The 17,051-nt window shown below is 39.1% G+C and overlaps 1 protein-coding gene across 3 annotated transcripts in view; it reads right to left on the reverse strand.

Moving 5' to 3' along the window:
• The window catches only part of LOC135253764 (collagen alpha-1(XXIV) chain), an 86,904-nt gene that overhangs the window by 56,546 nt on the left and 13,307 nt on the right, over nucleotides 1–17,051 (reverse strand). For 2 of the 3 annotated variants that reach the window (XR_010329684.1, XM_064333484.1), the window contains exons 4-7: nucleotides 11,963–12,016; nucleotides 9,781–9,834; nucleotides 3,043–3,096; nucleotides 2,580–2,633 (exon numbers count right to left, since the gene is read on the reverse strand). Coding sequence is in view for 2 of the 3 variants with exons in the window: in XM_064333484.1 (XP_064189554.1) it covers nucleotides 2,580–2,633; nucleotides 3,043–3,096; nucleotides 9,781–9,834; nucleotides 11,963–12,016 (216 nt within the window). In the remaining variant the exon portion in view is untranslated. The remainder of the gene's footprint in view (nucleotides 1–2,579; nucleotides 2,634–3,042; nucleotides 3,097–9,780; nucleotides 9,835–11,962; nucleotides 12,017–17,051) is intronic. The other variant, XM_064333485.1, reaches the window with a different exon arrangement.

Genomic DNA, 17,051 nt, shown 5'->3' on the forward strand with positions numbered 1-17,051 from the left:
GGGGGGTGAGAGAAAAAAGCGGGTCTACCGAAATGCACTCTGACTCCCTCTTAGGACACCCCGTGCGTCTCTAATCCTCTCAGGAGGCCTCCCCCAAAGCCGCATGGGGTCAAGTAGCACACAGGCCACCTGTCTTAAGAAACAAGCTGTTTGCAGTTATTTCCCTGCAAATACTTGGAAAGGAGTCAAACCTTTTAGCTACCTATTTCCACAGGCTGCTGACAAGGACCGAAATATCATGATGCAGGTAAGTGGAATAAAATAACACATAAAAATATAAAAAAGTCTCATCCTGTAAAAACAATTATTTTAATGTAAAACTTAATACAGCAGGTGTTCTTAATCTGCCAATAGGGGGTGCTATGCCTGCAATTAGTACTGTACAGAAGAGCAAAATCAGCTGTGTATTACGGGTATTACAATTTCTTTAAAGAACGACTGATGAATTGTTTTCTGATGCAGTTAGTTGCACTAGATTGAAATGGAGACCTTTCATCTTATGGGGCATAATTGTAGAGTTTCTCTTGAGTTTGAATAAAGGTTTTTATTTGTGTCTAATTAATAATCAAAGTTTTATAAAAGTAAAGAAAATAAAGTACAGGCACTGTATTGTTTATCACTTAAATTTCAACCTGGAAAGCGATAACAGGAACAATTTTAATATTTCCAGAATTTCAAAAGCTGGATAATGACCAAATGGCATTGTCAAAAGCATTAGAAAGTTCAGATACACAACAATGAAACTATCAAAAAACTACAGTATCTTTTGAAAATAGCTCTATATTTTGATTTCAATATGAATCTGAACTGATTTTTCCAGAAAATCCAATTTATTCTGCACTGTCAGGGAACTAATCAGAACTTGCTCCTTGGGATGAAGGTAAGCCCCTTTACTTCTGTATGTAGCCGGTTTACTTGATTTCCAACAGTTCCCACCTGCTTTTATATCTGCAACAGATGTTCAGGGCTGAGAAATCCATGGTCAGATTTACATTAGTTTTTTCTTCTGAGTAAAGCTCTTCCTAGAATTTGAGTGTCCTCTTACAATCATCATAACAAACTTGTTGGAAACAAAGGCCTGTGTAAGACAGGCCACATCATTAATTTCTTCAGAAGAGACCCACTGGGAACAAACAGCTTATTGACTTGATATTAGCTATAGCTACTACAAATATTTTGAACTCTCTAGTTGGGTAATAAGATGTGGACTATTACAGTACTATCAGAGAAACGTCTGTGAGATAGAGATATACTGCAAGACCAGGTCAAAACCTAGTATATGGCTGGACCAAACTGGCCGACCAATGGTGTAACTTCATCAGTCAGTCACTCAGTCACAGACATGCGCGGTGTAACCTCATCACTCACTCAGTCACTCAGTCACAGACATTTGCATTTATAGGGCTGGCCCCGCTGTTGCGGTCCAGCTAAAAAAATAAAAAGGCCCTCTAGTTGTTTCTGAGCTGTATCTTCTCTGTTGTTAAAAAGCAAATGTCAAAATGCCTCAAATAAAAAGCTAAATGAAAATCAGTATATTGTTTATAACACAAATACAAATCAAAGCAAAAAGGAAAAATAAGCATCTATCTTTGGGAAAGGTTAGATCCACTTGCCATTTTGTGAGAATGCACTAACCGGGTTCTACCATCAGTAGTGCAACCTTCCGTTGAATGTGTTTCTTTTAAAATGCTACATTATCACCTGACACCCCCCTATGCTGGAGTAGTGGTCTCATTGCAGTATAGAAACAACTTGCTGCTTTCAGAATGACAGAACACCAGGATGCTACAACTGTTCAGCAAATACAAACGTGTAAGAAATGAGGGTTGAAGGTTCTAAATTTAAGATAAAATATAGCTGCATGGTCAGCAACGAGCCGGATACCATTAAAGTGGCAAATGGAGGGGATCCAAAGATGTTTGGGCAAAAATGTCAATTATTAGGAGATAAACCTATGTACCAAGTGTCACAACTTCAGGACAAAATGCACAGAAGTGCTGAGGAGGAAAGTTTTGTGAACAATATAAAGATTCCAGCCACAAACTGAAATGGCTGCCATTTTGTAATCTTTGAAGGCTTTTAGACTTCAACTGACAGTAGAAATTTATGGAAAACATGTGTGAAAGTCATTTAATTAATGCTGCATTCATTTATTGCCTCATTAAAAAACTTACTTTTTCACAAACTATGTTCAGACACATCCACTGACAACACATACCAAATCTGGCATAATTCCGGCTTACGGTTCATGAGAAGTTGTCTTTTGAAGTTATTTTAAAAATTCAAAATGGCGGGCAAAAATTATAGGAGGAACGTTTGGGTCCTAGAGGCAAAAATGTTAAGCATGAAGAGATACACCACTGTACTAAATTTGACAATTCTAGGATGAACGGGACGGTGGAGCTGAGGGCTTGACTCTGGGGCCTCTTGCTTATAGTGCCTCCTAATGGCCAACTCCTGCCATTTCTTCATACCTGGCCTGTACTACCTGTGTGCTGACTGAAAATCCTGCCATGCTTATGCTCTCATACAGCTCCTATTGAATGTGTATTTGCTGGCAGATTTGCAGTTTATATTACCGGGGAGCCTGGGAATCCTGTTGGACCAGGTGGACCTGGAAGACCTGGATCACCCTAGAACAGATGAAAAAAAAAAGTCAGAAAATCCCATCGTCTTCTGCACTTTCCTGGTACCATGTGACATGCACTGAAGTTAGAATAAAGGTGTGAAGAAGCAGCTTAATTCCCAGCAGACAAGAACATGAGGAGACAGCCAGCTATAGATCTGCCAAGTAGTGATAGGAGAGCCAGTAATCTTAAAGGGCTGGCTGCCAAGAATCGTGAGAAATGCGACGAAGCCGTGGGGCAGCAATGATAGACATGCAGCAAGGACAGCCGAGGCTCAGCGGTATGCCACGCCCACCCCATCTGAGAAGGATTACGGGGATGCCAGCGAGCGGGTGCGAAGACGCGAAGATTAAAACAGGATATCAGGGTAGAGTAAGGGCATGCTGGGTAGCCATCCACCAGCCCATCTCTTTACCTTTACGCCAGATGGGGCCTGGCCCGGAGACAGTCCTGGATCACCCTTGGAGCCCTAATACAAATGGATTCATGAGGTCATTACCTATTATAATGGCCTACATATGAGCAACGACTTTTGCATGGCATGTGGGAGGCCAGTGGCAGGATGGCAACTAACTGTGCTCTCCAGGAGCTGTCCCACTGGGGTCACATTCATATCAGTTTTCCCATACTTAATAACTGGTAGGCAAGATATTTTTGTCACGGTCACCACAATTCATGAGCATCGAGTTACAAGCCTGCAGCTTTATGATTTCATACCACAGCTTTGTGATTTTGAAAATAATGAGTGCAGGAACAAATCCATGAACATATTTTACAAACTTCGATACCAATGCAACGATCATATCAGTCACTAATATATGTAGATGGATTTTATCATGATTTATACATTAGCCCAAAGCTGAATTTTCTGGCCTCGTGCCATCTATCCCATTTCCTTTACACCATCTACTGATCACCGCATAGACGTGAAGACTGTCATATCGAAATAATGAGTACTATGACGATTTCTCTGCATGAATGTAGTTAGCATTTGCTTATAGATTTCAAATGATAACATCCAGGACTATTTCTTTTTCAGTCACAAAAAGAAATCATCAGTTGCATATCTACTGTATATCTTCAAATTGAGGTCATAGCTACAAAATTCAAAGGCAGTGGGTGGAAAATGCAGCCCACGGACTGGATCCTGCCCATAGATTGCTTCAGTGTGGCTCACAATAACTCCAAGGCAAGATTATACTCTTCTGCCGTTGAAACAAAAAAACAAAAAAAAGCGGTGAGCCCAAAGCACTACCGTGATGAGTAAACAGGCTAGACAAAATACGGCACTATATAAAAAGAACTGTCAGCAAATGTTTATTTCAGGTTAATGGCCAAAAGTGGCTACAAAATTATGTAACACTACCCAAAATATTTTAATCATTATAAATTTTTAATTTAATTTAAAATGGTTATTATGTTAAGACATGCTTCAAAATATTATTGGGTAGTTTCTATTCTTACACAAATGTTGGTTTCATTTGGATTTTTCCTAGAGTTATTACAACTGATAACCAGTAGGGGCATAATTACCCACAGTTTCTACCTTTCAAGGCACCAAACCTGGTCAGGTATAAATAAGATGTAAGTTTAAGATCAGAATGCTTGTAGTATAGGACAATATATTGTTATTTACTATTTTATACACAGAATAGACAAATCCGGTCCGCCGTGGATGTCTCCAAACCCCACACACATGCGCTGTGTGACAGACACATATTAGACTACATTTCATACAATTTTATTTGTATATTTACTTTAACATTGGTTTGGATGCTCTGATAATGACAAACGCACACGTCAGTTCTGCGATTATCTTTCCCACATATCATTAAGCTTTAATGCCACTGGCTGCTGTGCATCACACATGAATGAAAGGTAGTATTTGAGGTAGTATTTCTTAAAAAACAGATGTGTGGTATGTCAACAGAAATTCTTATGCTACTGAAATTCTTATGTGGCTGCCTTAAAAAATCACCGACCCCCTCCATTCTAAGATCAATGCTGCAATGCATAGAGGTCAAAAGCTGAAGACATAAAACCTGAGGCTATGCCCTCAAAATTTGGTAGCTAGATGGCATCAAATACCTGTTGACACATAGTGTTGACTTCAATTATTTATTTACAGCGCTATTTATTTCCATAAAAGGGAAACTTTTTTGTATTGGTAGCTATCGGAATATCATTTCTATACAGCAGAAATAAAGGACTGTATTGCTGTAAAAGGCAGCAGCGTAGTACAATGGTCAGCAAACTGGGCTTGCAACTCCAAGGTTGTAGGTTTGTGCCCCAACTGGAGCACTGTGATTATACCCTTGAGCAAGGTACTCAGCTGTGTAATTTGTTTGTATATAAAGAGAATGTATTCTGTGTACATTTTCTTGGATAAAACTGCCGGCTAAATGTATAAAATGTAAATGTAATGTGTGTAATGTAGTATTATAGCAAGGTGTTACAAAAGATTTATTGGAACTATACTGTATTTCCTAAAATATTAGAAAAATAAAGATGAAGTTCAACTAAAGACAGGATGTAGATTATTCCATTCAGAAACACAGGCAGTCCAAGAGTATGCCAGGGAACAAGACTGCACACAGGACCATAAATTACATACTGAGCAACACTACAAACATGGTCATATATTACAAACTAAGCAACACTACACAGTGGGACATACATTACAAACTAAGCAATGCTACACAGTGGGGCATATATCACAAACTACGCAACACTACACACTAAGCCCACCACATATATGATAAAACAACACTAAAGAGACATTCCACAGAGCATAACACATTTCTAAAATTGCGACACAGAGAATTTCATAATCCCCACAGTGTATTTTTGACTGGTTGCAGATTGGACTGCCCAGATATTATTTTCCAAAATTCTTCTAAAATACTTTAAGAAAATATTAGGAAACCATGCATGAAAGTTTAACAAGACAACTTGTAATTCATTTATCTGCATTTAGGATTTAGATGGTAGCCTGGCAACCATATTTCGTTCTATTTTTTTTTCTCTTCTTCATATGTTAACCAATGCACCATTGCCAGGACTACAGACATGTTCCAGTGACACATTTTTCTTCTGTTCTGGCATCTGATGTTTATCTCCTTGCCTTCTCTACTGCACTTTCTGCCAGTCCTTTGCCATCACATCACAGCTGATAGCTGTATCCAATGTTTTAGCTGTTATAGGTATTAAGTCCCATTCCAGGTTTTGTGATCCCTGTGACTGTCAATTCACTGCGGCTGGTTACACTCAAATTATTCAGTTTAAGACTCCTTTAAACAACTCACACAAAGCACGAGATTGGAAATAAATGCATAAATAGGTTCCAGCAGATCCTTTGGAGCTAGGAAATGTTTACAATGTGTGGGGCTGTGTTTGCTGTTTTTAGTTCCATTTCATCATGACACTTCACATTATTCTTTAACTGTTGTTAATTGAGGCTTTCACCACATCCGACAGTTTTCCTCTCTTCTGTCCTGATTCAAGCTTTCAGGATTTCACAAAGGACTTAGAATAACAAAGCAAAGAGCTCTCTGTCTTTCCCTGACTTCATAATGCATTTGGCATCAATCAGAGGGCAGATGACTCATCAGCACTCCTCTACAATGCTATCTTTTGTGATTTAACACACCAAAAATGTAAGAGAGATCCAGGTGAATCCCTTGTCTTGGCATATCTGACCTTCCTTCAAGTACACAGGTCAGCATACCTGGGAGCCATTTAACTATGGGTTCAACCTCCATACAAACGAGAACAGACAACTGCTTCTTTTTTTTCACGTGGCTGGAGGGAATTACCTTGTACATGCAATCTCAAAGCGTTAACCTGACAAATCGCAAGAATCTTCTCACTTTTGGCCAATAAAGTCTACTGTCAATTTTCACTGTAATACACGACATATAGTATGAAGTCTGTGAAGAAACGTGTACAATGATGAACTAAGGAATGCTGTTTTGAATCTCCAAATAAAATATAAGGAAAATGAAAAGAGCTTCATAAAGACAACTGTATAATGGTATGATAATCAGTTAGTCTCAGTACTCTAAAATCACATTGATATCAAAATGAATGCATATGGTATGTCTGAACAAAATCTAATCTGCAATATTCTGAACGGGAATCTAAGTATTATGGAGCTTATCCTTTCATACAAAAACGTCTAAAGAGTCCCATTTCCATTGATCATAACAGTGCATGAGATCACAATTTTTATGTGTATATAGGACAGGATGTTTAAAGCAAATAAGGTTAAACTAACACAGCTAAGCATGGCAACATGTGATAAATATGATTTAGGTGTAGCGGCTAAATCGCAGGACTGCAGACCTAAAAGTGAAAGGTTCAGAATGCAGGTGGGATGCCGCTGTTATGGCCTGGAGCTAGGCTCTTCACCACAACCATTCTTTAACCAGCTGTGTAATACGATTTGCAAAATGTATATAACGTAAGAAAGTAAGACAAAATGTAATTACCTCAGATCATCAAAGCCTATTGCAAAGTTCAAGGTCACTTTAAAAAGCCAGGTGTGAATCAATCAATTATGGTAGAATTTATTACAGGTATGTCATTAGGAATTCCAGCACAAAATACCTTTTTGGTGAACTAAATCTTTTTGTTCATCCCATTTGTATTTTACACCTAACATAAAACACAGTGAGGTAAGCACAGTCAGGTCATAAACTGCCTGTACAGGTGCCGCTCTCCTTTGAAGGAAAGGGAAGAAATAAAACAGGACCCCAACTGAAAAACTGCACTACTTAGAGGTATGTAGTAAATGAACCAGCACTGTGTGCCAAAAATATTACAGTGCTCATAAAGGTTCCTCATTTTACAAGGATAATTGAGTCTGACACATTGGTTGATGTCAGAGTACCTTCAATCCCCTGCAGGTTTGTGCGTGCGTGTATGTTAGCATACTTGTTCGTGTGCGTGTGTGTACGTGTGTGTGTGCGTCTGTGTGTGTGTGTATGTGTGTGTGTGTATGTATATGTGTCTGACTGTGTGTGGGAGTGTGCGTGCATATTAGCATGCTTGTGCGTGTGTGTATGTGCGTGTGTGTACATGTGTGTGTCTGTCTGTCTCTGTGTGTGTGGGTGTGTGCATGCATTCAAGTGCTGTTGTGCACATGTATGTGTGCGACTGTGCGTATGGATTGGGAAAGCTCTATAGCAGCATACTTCAGAACCTGACATTGTTAATACAGCACACCCGGTGTACAGATCATATCTTTTTAGATGAGAGAAAAAAACATGAGGACAGAGGAAGATCCACAAGCTTAACTGAAGCCTTAGAGCAACTGAAGACACTACAGGCATATCACCCTAGATTAATATCTGCACATTTCAAATAAATCAATGTTAGAATTCATATCCGAAAAGTATGTGTGAAAGAGGCTTCAGGTAAGAAATGGCGATAAAACTCCATCTCATTGAAATGCCCTTAAAGCATGTAAAAGTCATACCAAATACATCAGTAGTGCATAGTCGTCATAGCCTTGCTGAGATTTCTAGAGTATTAAATCAGTCAACACACTGAAGGATTAGACTAATGTTATAATGAGAGACAATTTAATCCCAAATAGAGCTGTACAATGTTGATGCTTTTCAATTTTCCATTCAAGTAAAAATAATACATCAACAACTGCAAAACGTCCATTGAGAACTAGGCAAAAAACCAAGTCTACTCTTCCTTTGAGAATGCTTTCGTCACTTAACCCCTTTCCTTAAACCAAACTTTCCTAAATATAAAAGCACATTTACTGGTTTCCTCATGGGTGATACACACACAAAAGGGAGTTCAGGTCAGGAGCCGATGTGAACGTTTCCCAGGGCACGCTAGTTTTTAGACACAAAACCAGCTCTCAGCTGCAATTAGTATCATTTCATTCATGAAAGCAAGACATTTCTACAACCCAGGAGAAACAGGTCACAGCCAACCACACTGTGGCTTCTGGGTGAAACTGCAGTTTACATTGCACCACATTATATTCAGGAGGGACATTTAAAAGTGAAAACATGATTACTTGCATCAACCAAAATTCAGCAAACAGGACATAGTACAGTACAGTACAAAAAAGCATGCATATAAGAGTGCCATTAATTATGTGCCATATGCCATATGCACCATTTCATAAGAGTGCCATTAATTAAGTCTTACAAGGCACATTTGTGGTAGCTGAATAAAGGAAAAGCCTTCCTCTTCTCTAATGCTTTGGGTGAGGAATGCACATAACGAGTGCAGCTTAATAAATGACAACTTGTCATTTATTAAGCATGTTTGCTTTAAGCGGTGTGAGTCCCTTTGGCGATCACGTTTTTTCAGGGACGCCCACGGCTTGCAGCCAAAGGCACACAGTGCCCAGGTGTTTTCTCCATTTTACTTTGGCGACGACTTCATCAAATGGCAGACAAGAGCTTTTTCCCCTCGTCCGTCAGCATCTTACAGCTTATGAAAGGCCTTCGTCATCGCCCTGGGGCACCGTCCACCCTAAACATTCTCTTATTCCCAACATGGCAATGCTGGAAATGGGATCGGTCTGTTTCATCATAACCTCGAAACAGAACTGAGCCCTCCCTTAGCCACGCATTTATTAGAGTCAATGGTTACAGAATGTAGAAAGCTTGCTATCTTTAGACTTTTATGTTACAAGAAACGCTGTTGACTTTCTGATTAATATTCTTAGAAATAGTGCTAAGACATGGCCTTAAGTCTAATCTTCACAGAGTTTTAAGGTTTTTGTAATTGCATACTGATGCTTAATAAGGAGCTTGATAATGTATAATTACTTGTACTACATCCAGTTTCATACTCCTATCAGCTAACCAACCAGGCCATAACTCTGAGGTTCAAATTTCTGACTGCACTGCTGAAATTTGCAAGGACAAAACTGAATTATGTTTGTACAGCAGAGGTGGACGTCAATAATAATAAAAATAATAACAATAATTTTCAAGTTAAGACTGTTGTTGTGACCCTATATGAAACGTGCTAATGTGGCCTCATCTGGGAGATAACCAGTGATGGTGCATACAGTTAATTAGCTAATTAATCCAGGGTTACACATGATGTTGAAATTCACATGAACATTCTGGGATGCCCCAGGCATAGGAGCTGATCTGGCATGTGTCAGACTCACCTTGGGCCCAGGTAGACCAGGTAGGCCAGGGTTTCCGGGGGGACCAGATAGGCCCTACAAACAATACAAGAAAGGACAGCATGCATTAGAATAGCGACACAATATTTCTATTAAGACAAAAAAAAACAATTTTACCTTACATTGTTTGGATATAGACAAAGACACTGCATATTAAGAACATCAATACAGGTGTTTTATATATTTTGTCTCAGTGGGAGACACAAAAATTATAGAAACAGGGAGAGAGTGTGTGCATTTGTGTGTTTGGCCATTTTTCCCATCTGAAAGTAAAGAAGAAGTGAGATGAATTAAATGCTTCTTTATATTGTGTTGTGTCATGTTTGAGCCAAAAGCTTGTTCTCCTTGCAGGAATGCAGGGGTTTGGAAGCAAGACATCCCACATCTGCCTCCATGCTGCTTTATACACCTTTTTTTCACAGTCACCCCTGAAATCCACAAGACGCAATGCCCAATCATTTCAAAATATCCACCAATAAACAGCGGTTGGCATCGACTGCAAAGGTAGCAATGAATTACACCATTTCCTTGGCTGGCTCCACCACATTCTCTTTCTGACTCACTGGACACACTAGCTGTTACACATGTCCCTGAAGAGTGTGTGTAGTGGGGAGGACCATATGGGATCTTCACAGAAACAGGTAGTGGGGCTGTCCTTACTCTACCTCTTTCTCTCCCTCAGGAGAGCCTTTCACAAACATTTTTTTAAATTTCTTTTTTGCAAACAGACGTTCGTAATGTGGTTTTCTTTAAAAACACTCTACTGTGGGATAGGGCATTCTGGGAAGGTGTGGCAGAGAGGAGTCTGAAATTTGGCCCCACCTGCCCCACCCATGTCCTTCACCATCCATTCATCCCATTCATTTTCCATGAAGCTACAGACCTGCATCAATGTGCAGTGAATTACGATATTCAGAACATATGACTTCTCCACAGCTTATCTGGAGACTGCTTCCTACTTGAGGCTTCCTGCCAGATACTTTGCAACTACAAAGAGGAAGGAAAACTGCATTCAAGTTGCATCATGTCTCTAAAGGTTATTTAAAAAATGAAAAAGATAAATTCTCACAGCTGTTTGGCGGTGCCAGAACCCTCTGGAAAGCCCTGCAATGTTTTTGTTTGGTATAGCCCTCAAAGGAGGGCACAATAAAATAATAGGTCATATTATTTAACTGGGTAGAACTTGGTGTGCTATCATCATACAGCTGTTCTCTCTGAAGTCCAATACAGCACACAAAGCAGTGGCCTCGAAGACAAATACAAATGCAAAGTTACATGGTGTTACCAGGACACAGAGTCTTTCCAGGGCATCTTGTAGACAGATAAGATATAGGCCTGAGAGACATTCAGGTTCCATCTAGGAAGGATTTTTCCTTTTCAACTTGAAATAAACACAACGAAATTGCACAAAACACTACTGATGAATGTAAATCCATTTCTTCAATTGTCATTATCCCTGTGTGGCCCAAATGCTTCATTATAACTATATTATAATCATGACCTTTGTCAAAAATGTTCCCTCACAGGTTAATTTTGTTCATTTTTATCTGTAGAAACATCAGGAAACATGGACACTTCATTTAAAGGAGATGTGAAAAGCATCTTGATTTTCCAGTCTGTGGTCACAACCTCAACACATCCTTGGCCAGCTGCCAAGCATTGCTAAAATGTCTAAATAGATTTGGGCACTCCTCTTTTCATCTGCACCGGTGCTTGCCCAGCTGTGCTTGTCAACTTGCTTCCTCAAAATAGGGCTCTTGGTCTCTTCTTACACAAAAATAGCAGGCTGATGCTGATGTCAAATCCTGACTCATATTTCGATTTAGTCACCCCATATACCACTCCAATAACAGCAGCTGATATGACTATGAAATCCACTACAGGTAAGCCTATAAAAATGAACAGATATCCAATATAATATAATAATTCTTATTACTTTCCTTCACATTGTATTTTACAGTAGTTGAACTAAAAACTAGCCTGTGTCCAACATCAATAGTAGCACAAAACAGCCACAGGTTGAAATTGGAGAATAGAAAACAATCGATGGATGTAATGTGGGCTAGGGTGTGGATGATCAGTAAAACGGGAGGGAGGAAACAAGACTGAACAACACTCAGCACGTAGGTGCACATAAAACAAGTCATTAAAACACCATACTTACTCGAGGTCCTCTTCTTCCAAAAGGCCCAGGCATGCCAGGGGGACCTGCTGGACCCTTCAAGCGACAGAGAGAAAGAGAGAAAAGAGGCTCAGGCACTGACAGGGAAACAAACTGAACTTGTACTGAAACTGACTGTTACAGGTATTCTCTTCCATGGCACGTGTGGTCTGACACTTTTCCGAGCATGGAAAAAAAATGACACCACCAAAGGACGACCTCTTGTGTTTCCAAAACAGCAACCAACATCTATGGCCTAAAGAACCACCATGCTTTTTTCTTGTTTCCAGAATAACTCAGTAACAGCAATATATCGTGTTTCAGTCTGCAGTGAATCTGACACCACCCATCTTGTATATTTTAAGGAATAAATGCATTTTCCAAATGGAAAGGCATGCATTAATCTAAGTTTCTCCCCAAAGGCCATACACAGAATAATCCTCAGTTGCATATTCCAAGAGATTCAGTGAGAGGATGTGGGGAAAGCATGATATGTAATCATAACTTCTGGAGGTCCCAAAATCCCTACACAACTATTTCACCATCGGACGTGTTCACACCGCAACTGTATTAATTGATTTCCCAACAGGAAACGATGGTTTCAGAGAACCACCCGCAGCAGAATGGGGAAAGGTAAGTTTTCATTACTGAAAGACACTGCAATCCATTGAAACAGTCCGTTAACCCTGAAAGCATTCATTTTGATAGTGGATTTTGGCTGTAAAGAACACTAAATGTTCAATGGCTGATGTCATTGAGTAAACGGTGGCCAAGACTCCTGGCATGATGCTGAGTTGAAACAGTTCCAGGCTTTGTACAATGATGAAAGCTTTTGTGCATTTTTATAATAAAATACCCTGGATCTGAAACCCTGCTCCATAAATTAAGCAACTTAGTTCAGCACATACAGCCTGCACACTGTACTGATAGGGTGCTGAGCAGTGCACTTTTTTAGCTGTAATATTATAACACTCCATAAACCATATCGTTCCCTTGAAAGAACACAGGTATTTTTGCATATGATGCATGATTTGATTGACTTTTTGGAACTATAACCTTTATTCAGCAACCTTATGTTGAGTTCTTTACTGCTGGAGATTAAAACTCCATGCTACAAATTAAACAAAAATAGCCCTTTATCTGAGGAGCAATCCAAAGTTATCAACAAGAAACTACTGAAAACATGACGACTTCTATTCATAGGGCGAAATCATCACATGATTAATTTGATAATTTGTGCAAGCCATGACCAGTTTAGCAGTTTTATCATTGCAATGTCCTTGTACAGTAAGACAGTGAGTTCAGTGACTCAGTCCATAGTTGGGTGATGTCAAAGATTTTTGAAAATATTGTAGTAATCACAGCTTTGCGCTGAGCATAAACTGTTAACGAGATACAGCTGACTGGGCCAATGGCCCTAAAATGGACTTCCATCCCTGCCAGAGGTGCACTTGTACTGTAACTGAGGCTGTGAACGCCATCGATAAAATTAACGCAGCGTTAAACTGTGTTTTCACCGGTTTATTATGATTAGCAACACCGCTTTAAATTTGGTTTTCATTCTGAATACGCAGGAATGAAATAGCTTGCACTGAAATGGGCCTAAAAAAATAACGGCTAACGGCAGCTGATGTCGTTCAGTGCCTTTGCTTACTTTTCTTCACTTTGTATCTCTGATCTTGTTTGCATTGAGCGCCCCTTCAGGAGCCCAGACTCACCATGCCAGAATCGACCACAGAGAGGGACCCAGAAGAGATAAAACAACAGAAATAAATCTTGAGAAAAAGGCCAGTCTGAGTTTAATCCTACTTCATATGCCAGTAATTTATATTTCATATTACAAATTATGTTACGGACTTTCGTTCGGGTGGTAATGTAGCCTGTGCGCTGCATATGTTGATTCATTTCAACTAGTCAGTGAAATTCAGCCTTGCAGGCTTACCCCCATTTTGACAAGTGCCTAATTTTTATGACCTTTATAGAAATAATATTTATTATGGTTCTGGGTTAAATACCTGACATTCATCTTACAATAGTGTGCCATTGATGTTTTCTTATAATTAGATTGCACCCATTACTCATGTCAGGCGTACTTCAATTCAGCAGCACAGATGTATTCAGCTTATAGTACACTGTAATATAATAGCGGCTGCAAAAATCATTATTAAGATATCACAAAATCAATCTGAACATATAAAATTGTGGTACATCCCACTCGCAATATATTTTATGGCAAACATTTCCAAAGTAATTCAAAAAACGCATTTGGCTTCCTACATATAAGGGGAACGAAATTTGACAAGTGCATTGAGACTTGAAGTGTAGTTTAATGCAAAAAGCATTGATAAAACAACAGCCCATAAATGACAAAGCACAGCTGAAGTTGCAGCTTCTTGCTTCAGCGTTTTCAGCAAAAGTGCCTTCTTTCAAACACATAGCTATATATTGAACAAAAACTGCTTGCTGTTACTAGTGCCATTACACTGCTTGACTGTTACTGTGGTTAGCAGTTTACCATTTGGTTTCAGCTATAGAATCCCTTTACTTGCCTGACTGGCTTGTGAATGCCAGCTATCGAGGTAGAGGGCAAACTTCCGAAAATGCATTAGCTAGCTGGCTGGCTATATAAAACCAATCCAAATCCAAATATCACCCTTCAGTTAAGGTGCAATCATTGAAGGAATGGGCATGGCAGGTGACTGGACAATTCTTCATCTGTATTGCAGATTGTCCATGATTGCAGTATGGGTTCATGACACGCGGCTTAGACCAATAGGAGCAATGGACCAGAGCTATACACTTTATAAAATTAGATTTGACTATTATTTTATAGACATATCGTATGTAACAGTACAGTGTGGATTTATTTAGTCAAATTGTCATTTTTATTGTGTTTTTTGTGATTGGAGTATTTTGTATTTTTTTCAAATATTCCATGTCATATTGCAGTTCTCTGAGGCCCCCATGTGGTCTGTGACCAATGGTTGAGAAGTACTGTACAGCTCTTGCTAGCTAATCCCACTTAGCCTATACTGTATGTTTTAGCTAGCTTTTTATCACTGACTGAATACTCAAATTACACTAAGTGCCATTCTGATTTTACGTATGGTATCATTCCTACAAGGTTAACTTGGCATAAAAAACACAGTCTCTTGAGAGCCTTGAGTGTCTTGAGGTGAGAAAAGTGTATTCAGTGGAAGAAAAAACTGGTTCATTATTATGTGGTACTGCAAAGTATGACAGAATGCTTGAGCCAGAATGAAGTGTGGTACAGGACCCTATGCAGCACTGAATTAATCGTCATTCAGCACATTACAATACAGAATTACACTACCTGAATTATGAATCCACTGTGTGAAATACTTGGAAATAATTGTGTGGAATATGCCACATAACCTCAGTGAAATACCACTATGTAATATTTTAAACAGTACTCTGTCATACATGTAGTTCTTGTTCGGCACAGTTAACTTAAGTATTTGTTCTGATTTGTTGTAAACTGTGGATTTCACAAGAAGGATACATGAGAACCAGAGAACATGCCAAAAGAGCTGAATCTGATTGATTGTTTGATGATGATTTTTATTACTTCAATTAAACAAATCTTCCCACAAATTCTAAGCTTGAGACATACGCCAATCTCAAAATTGCATTGGCTTGCTAGTTAATGAATAAAAGAAAATAGCCAGATGAACTGGAAAGTAATCCACTGTTTTCTTAAATAACTAACTCCCAGAGGCCCAAACAGGCAGCCAAATCCAAGACAGGTCAGACTACATGCACATTTTACTAACAAATACAAAAGTTAATTGTTCTTTGATGGTTCACGTAATTAAAGATCATTGTTAGGCAGTCTTTTTCAGTGATAGCTCATATTTTTTCAGTTTGCCTATTTAGGAACAGCCTTCTATTACAACCATTATCTATCATCATCTAACCCACTTATTCCTGGTCAGGGTTGCAGGGGGGCCTGGAGCCTATCCCAGCATGCATTGGATGAGAGACGGGAACGCACCCTGGATTGGACGCCAATCAATCGCAGTGCGCACCCACAACATTCACTCATTTTTGAGTCATTTACTCTAGAGTTTCCAATCAATCATGTCTTTGTACTGTGGGAGTACCTGGAGGAAACCCACATGGACACTGGGAGAACATGCAAACTCTCCACAGAAAGGGCCAGGCCGGTATTCAAACCTGAGACCTTCGTGCTGTGAGGCTACAGTACTATCCACCGCACCACCTGCGCTGCGCACTGCTGACAATTCAACATTCTCCTGTCATTCCCTCAACTCTGCATCCCTTGTTGACTAAAGTCTACCTTGAATCCTAATGAAAACAAGGTAGTCTCAGAAAGTATCACAATAAAGCTAAAAATAACTAAGTACATATATTTTAATTACTTTGATTAAGCACTTGAGTATTTAATTGCAGTAATTAATTGACCATAGGCAATACTGGCTGCTGATGGAAGAAAAGTATAGCCTACTACCCTGCATACTGCAGCCAGATAAAAACTGGTATTAGGGCAATAGGTTTACCTAGTTTGTTTATATTTGTAAAGAACAACGGAGGACTGGATTTTAAAAATGTATTTGTGCTGTTGTCAGTCTTTTTATATGTATTTTAAGCAATTTAACCAAACAAAATGAATAAAAGTCACCAGTACATCTCAGGGGAAGAGAATGGCTGAAAACATTTGAAAAATATTTCAACAGAAAATAAAACAGAAGTCCTCTGTTACATCATTGTGGCCCTAGTGCACAGTTTAGTACCAACTGGCCAAATGAGTATACAAACTATTCGGAAGAAACACAATTTTGGATGGAAGTTTGGAAAACAAAAATAGATAAACTACTAAAATTCCAGGGAGCACTAAAACTAGCCTATCTGTGGTGAAAATGTACAATTACTTTTTTGTGGTTGTGATTTTTGTCTTTCCAAATAAAGTAAAATGTCATAATTCACCCTCAATTAAAACCCTGTTGCAAACAAAAACAACAGTATTGTTTGTTTTGCACACTGTCCATCTGTGACCTCAAAGTAAAATAAGGCCATACCCTCCCCCTCCCTGACTTTTTCTGAGGTACTG

Source organism: Anguilla rostrata, chromosome 4 (assembly GCF_018555375.3).
Source record: "Anguilla rostrata isolate EN2019 chromosome 4, ASM1855537v3, whole genome shotgun sequence".
Classification (NCBI taxonomy): Eukaryota; Metazoa; Chordata; class Actinopteri; order Anguilliformes; family Anguillidae; genus Anguilla; species Anguilla rostrata.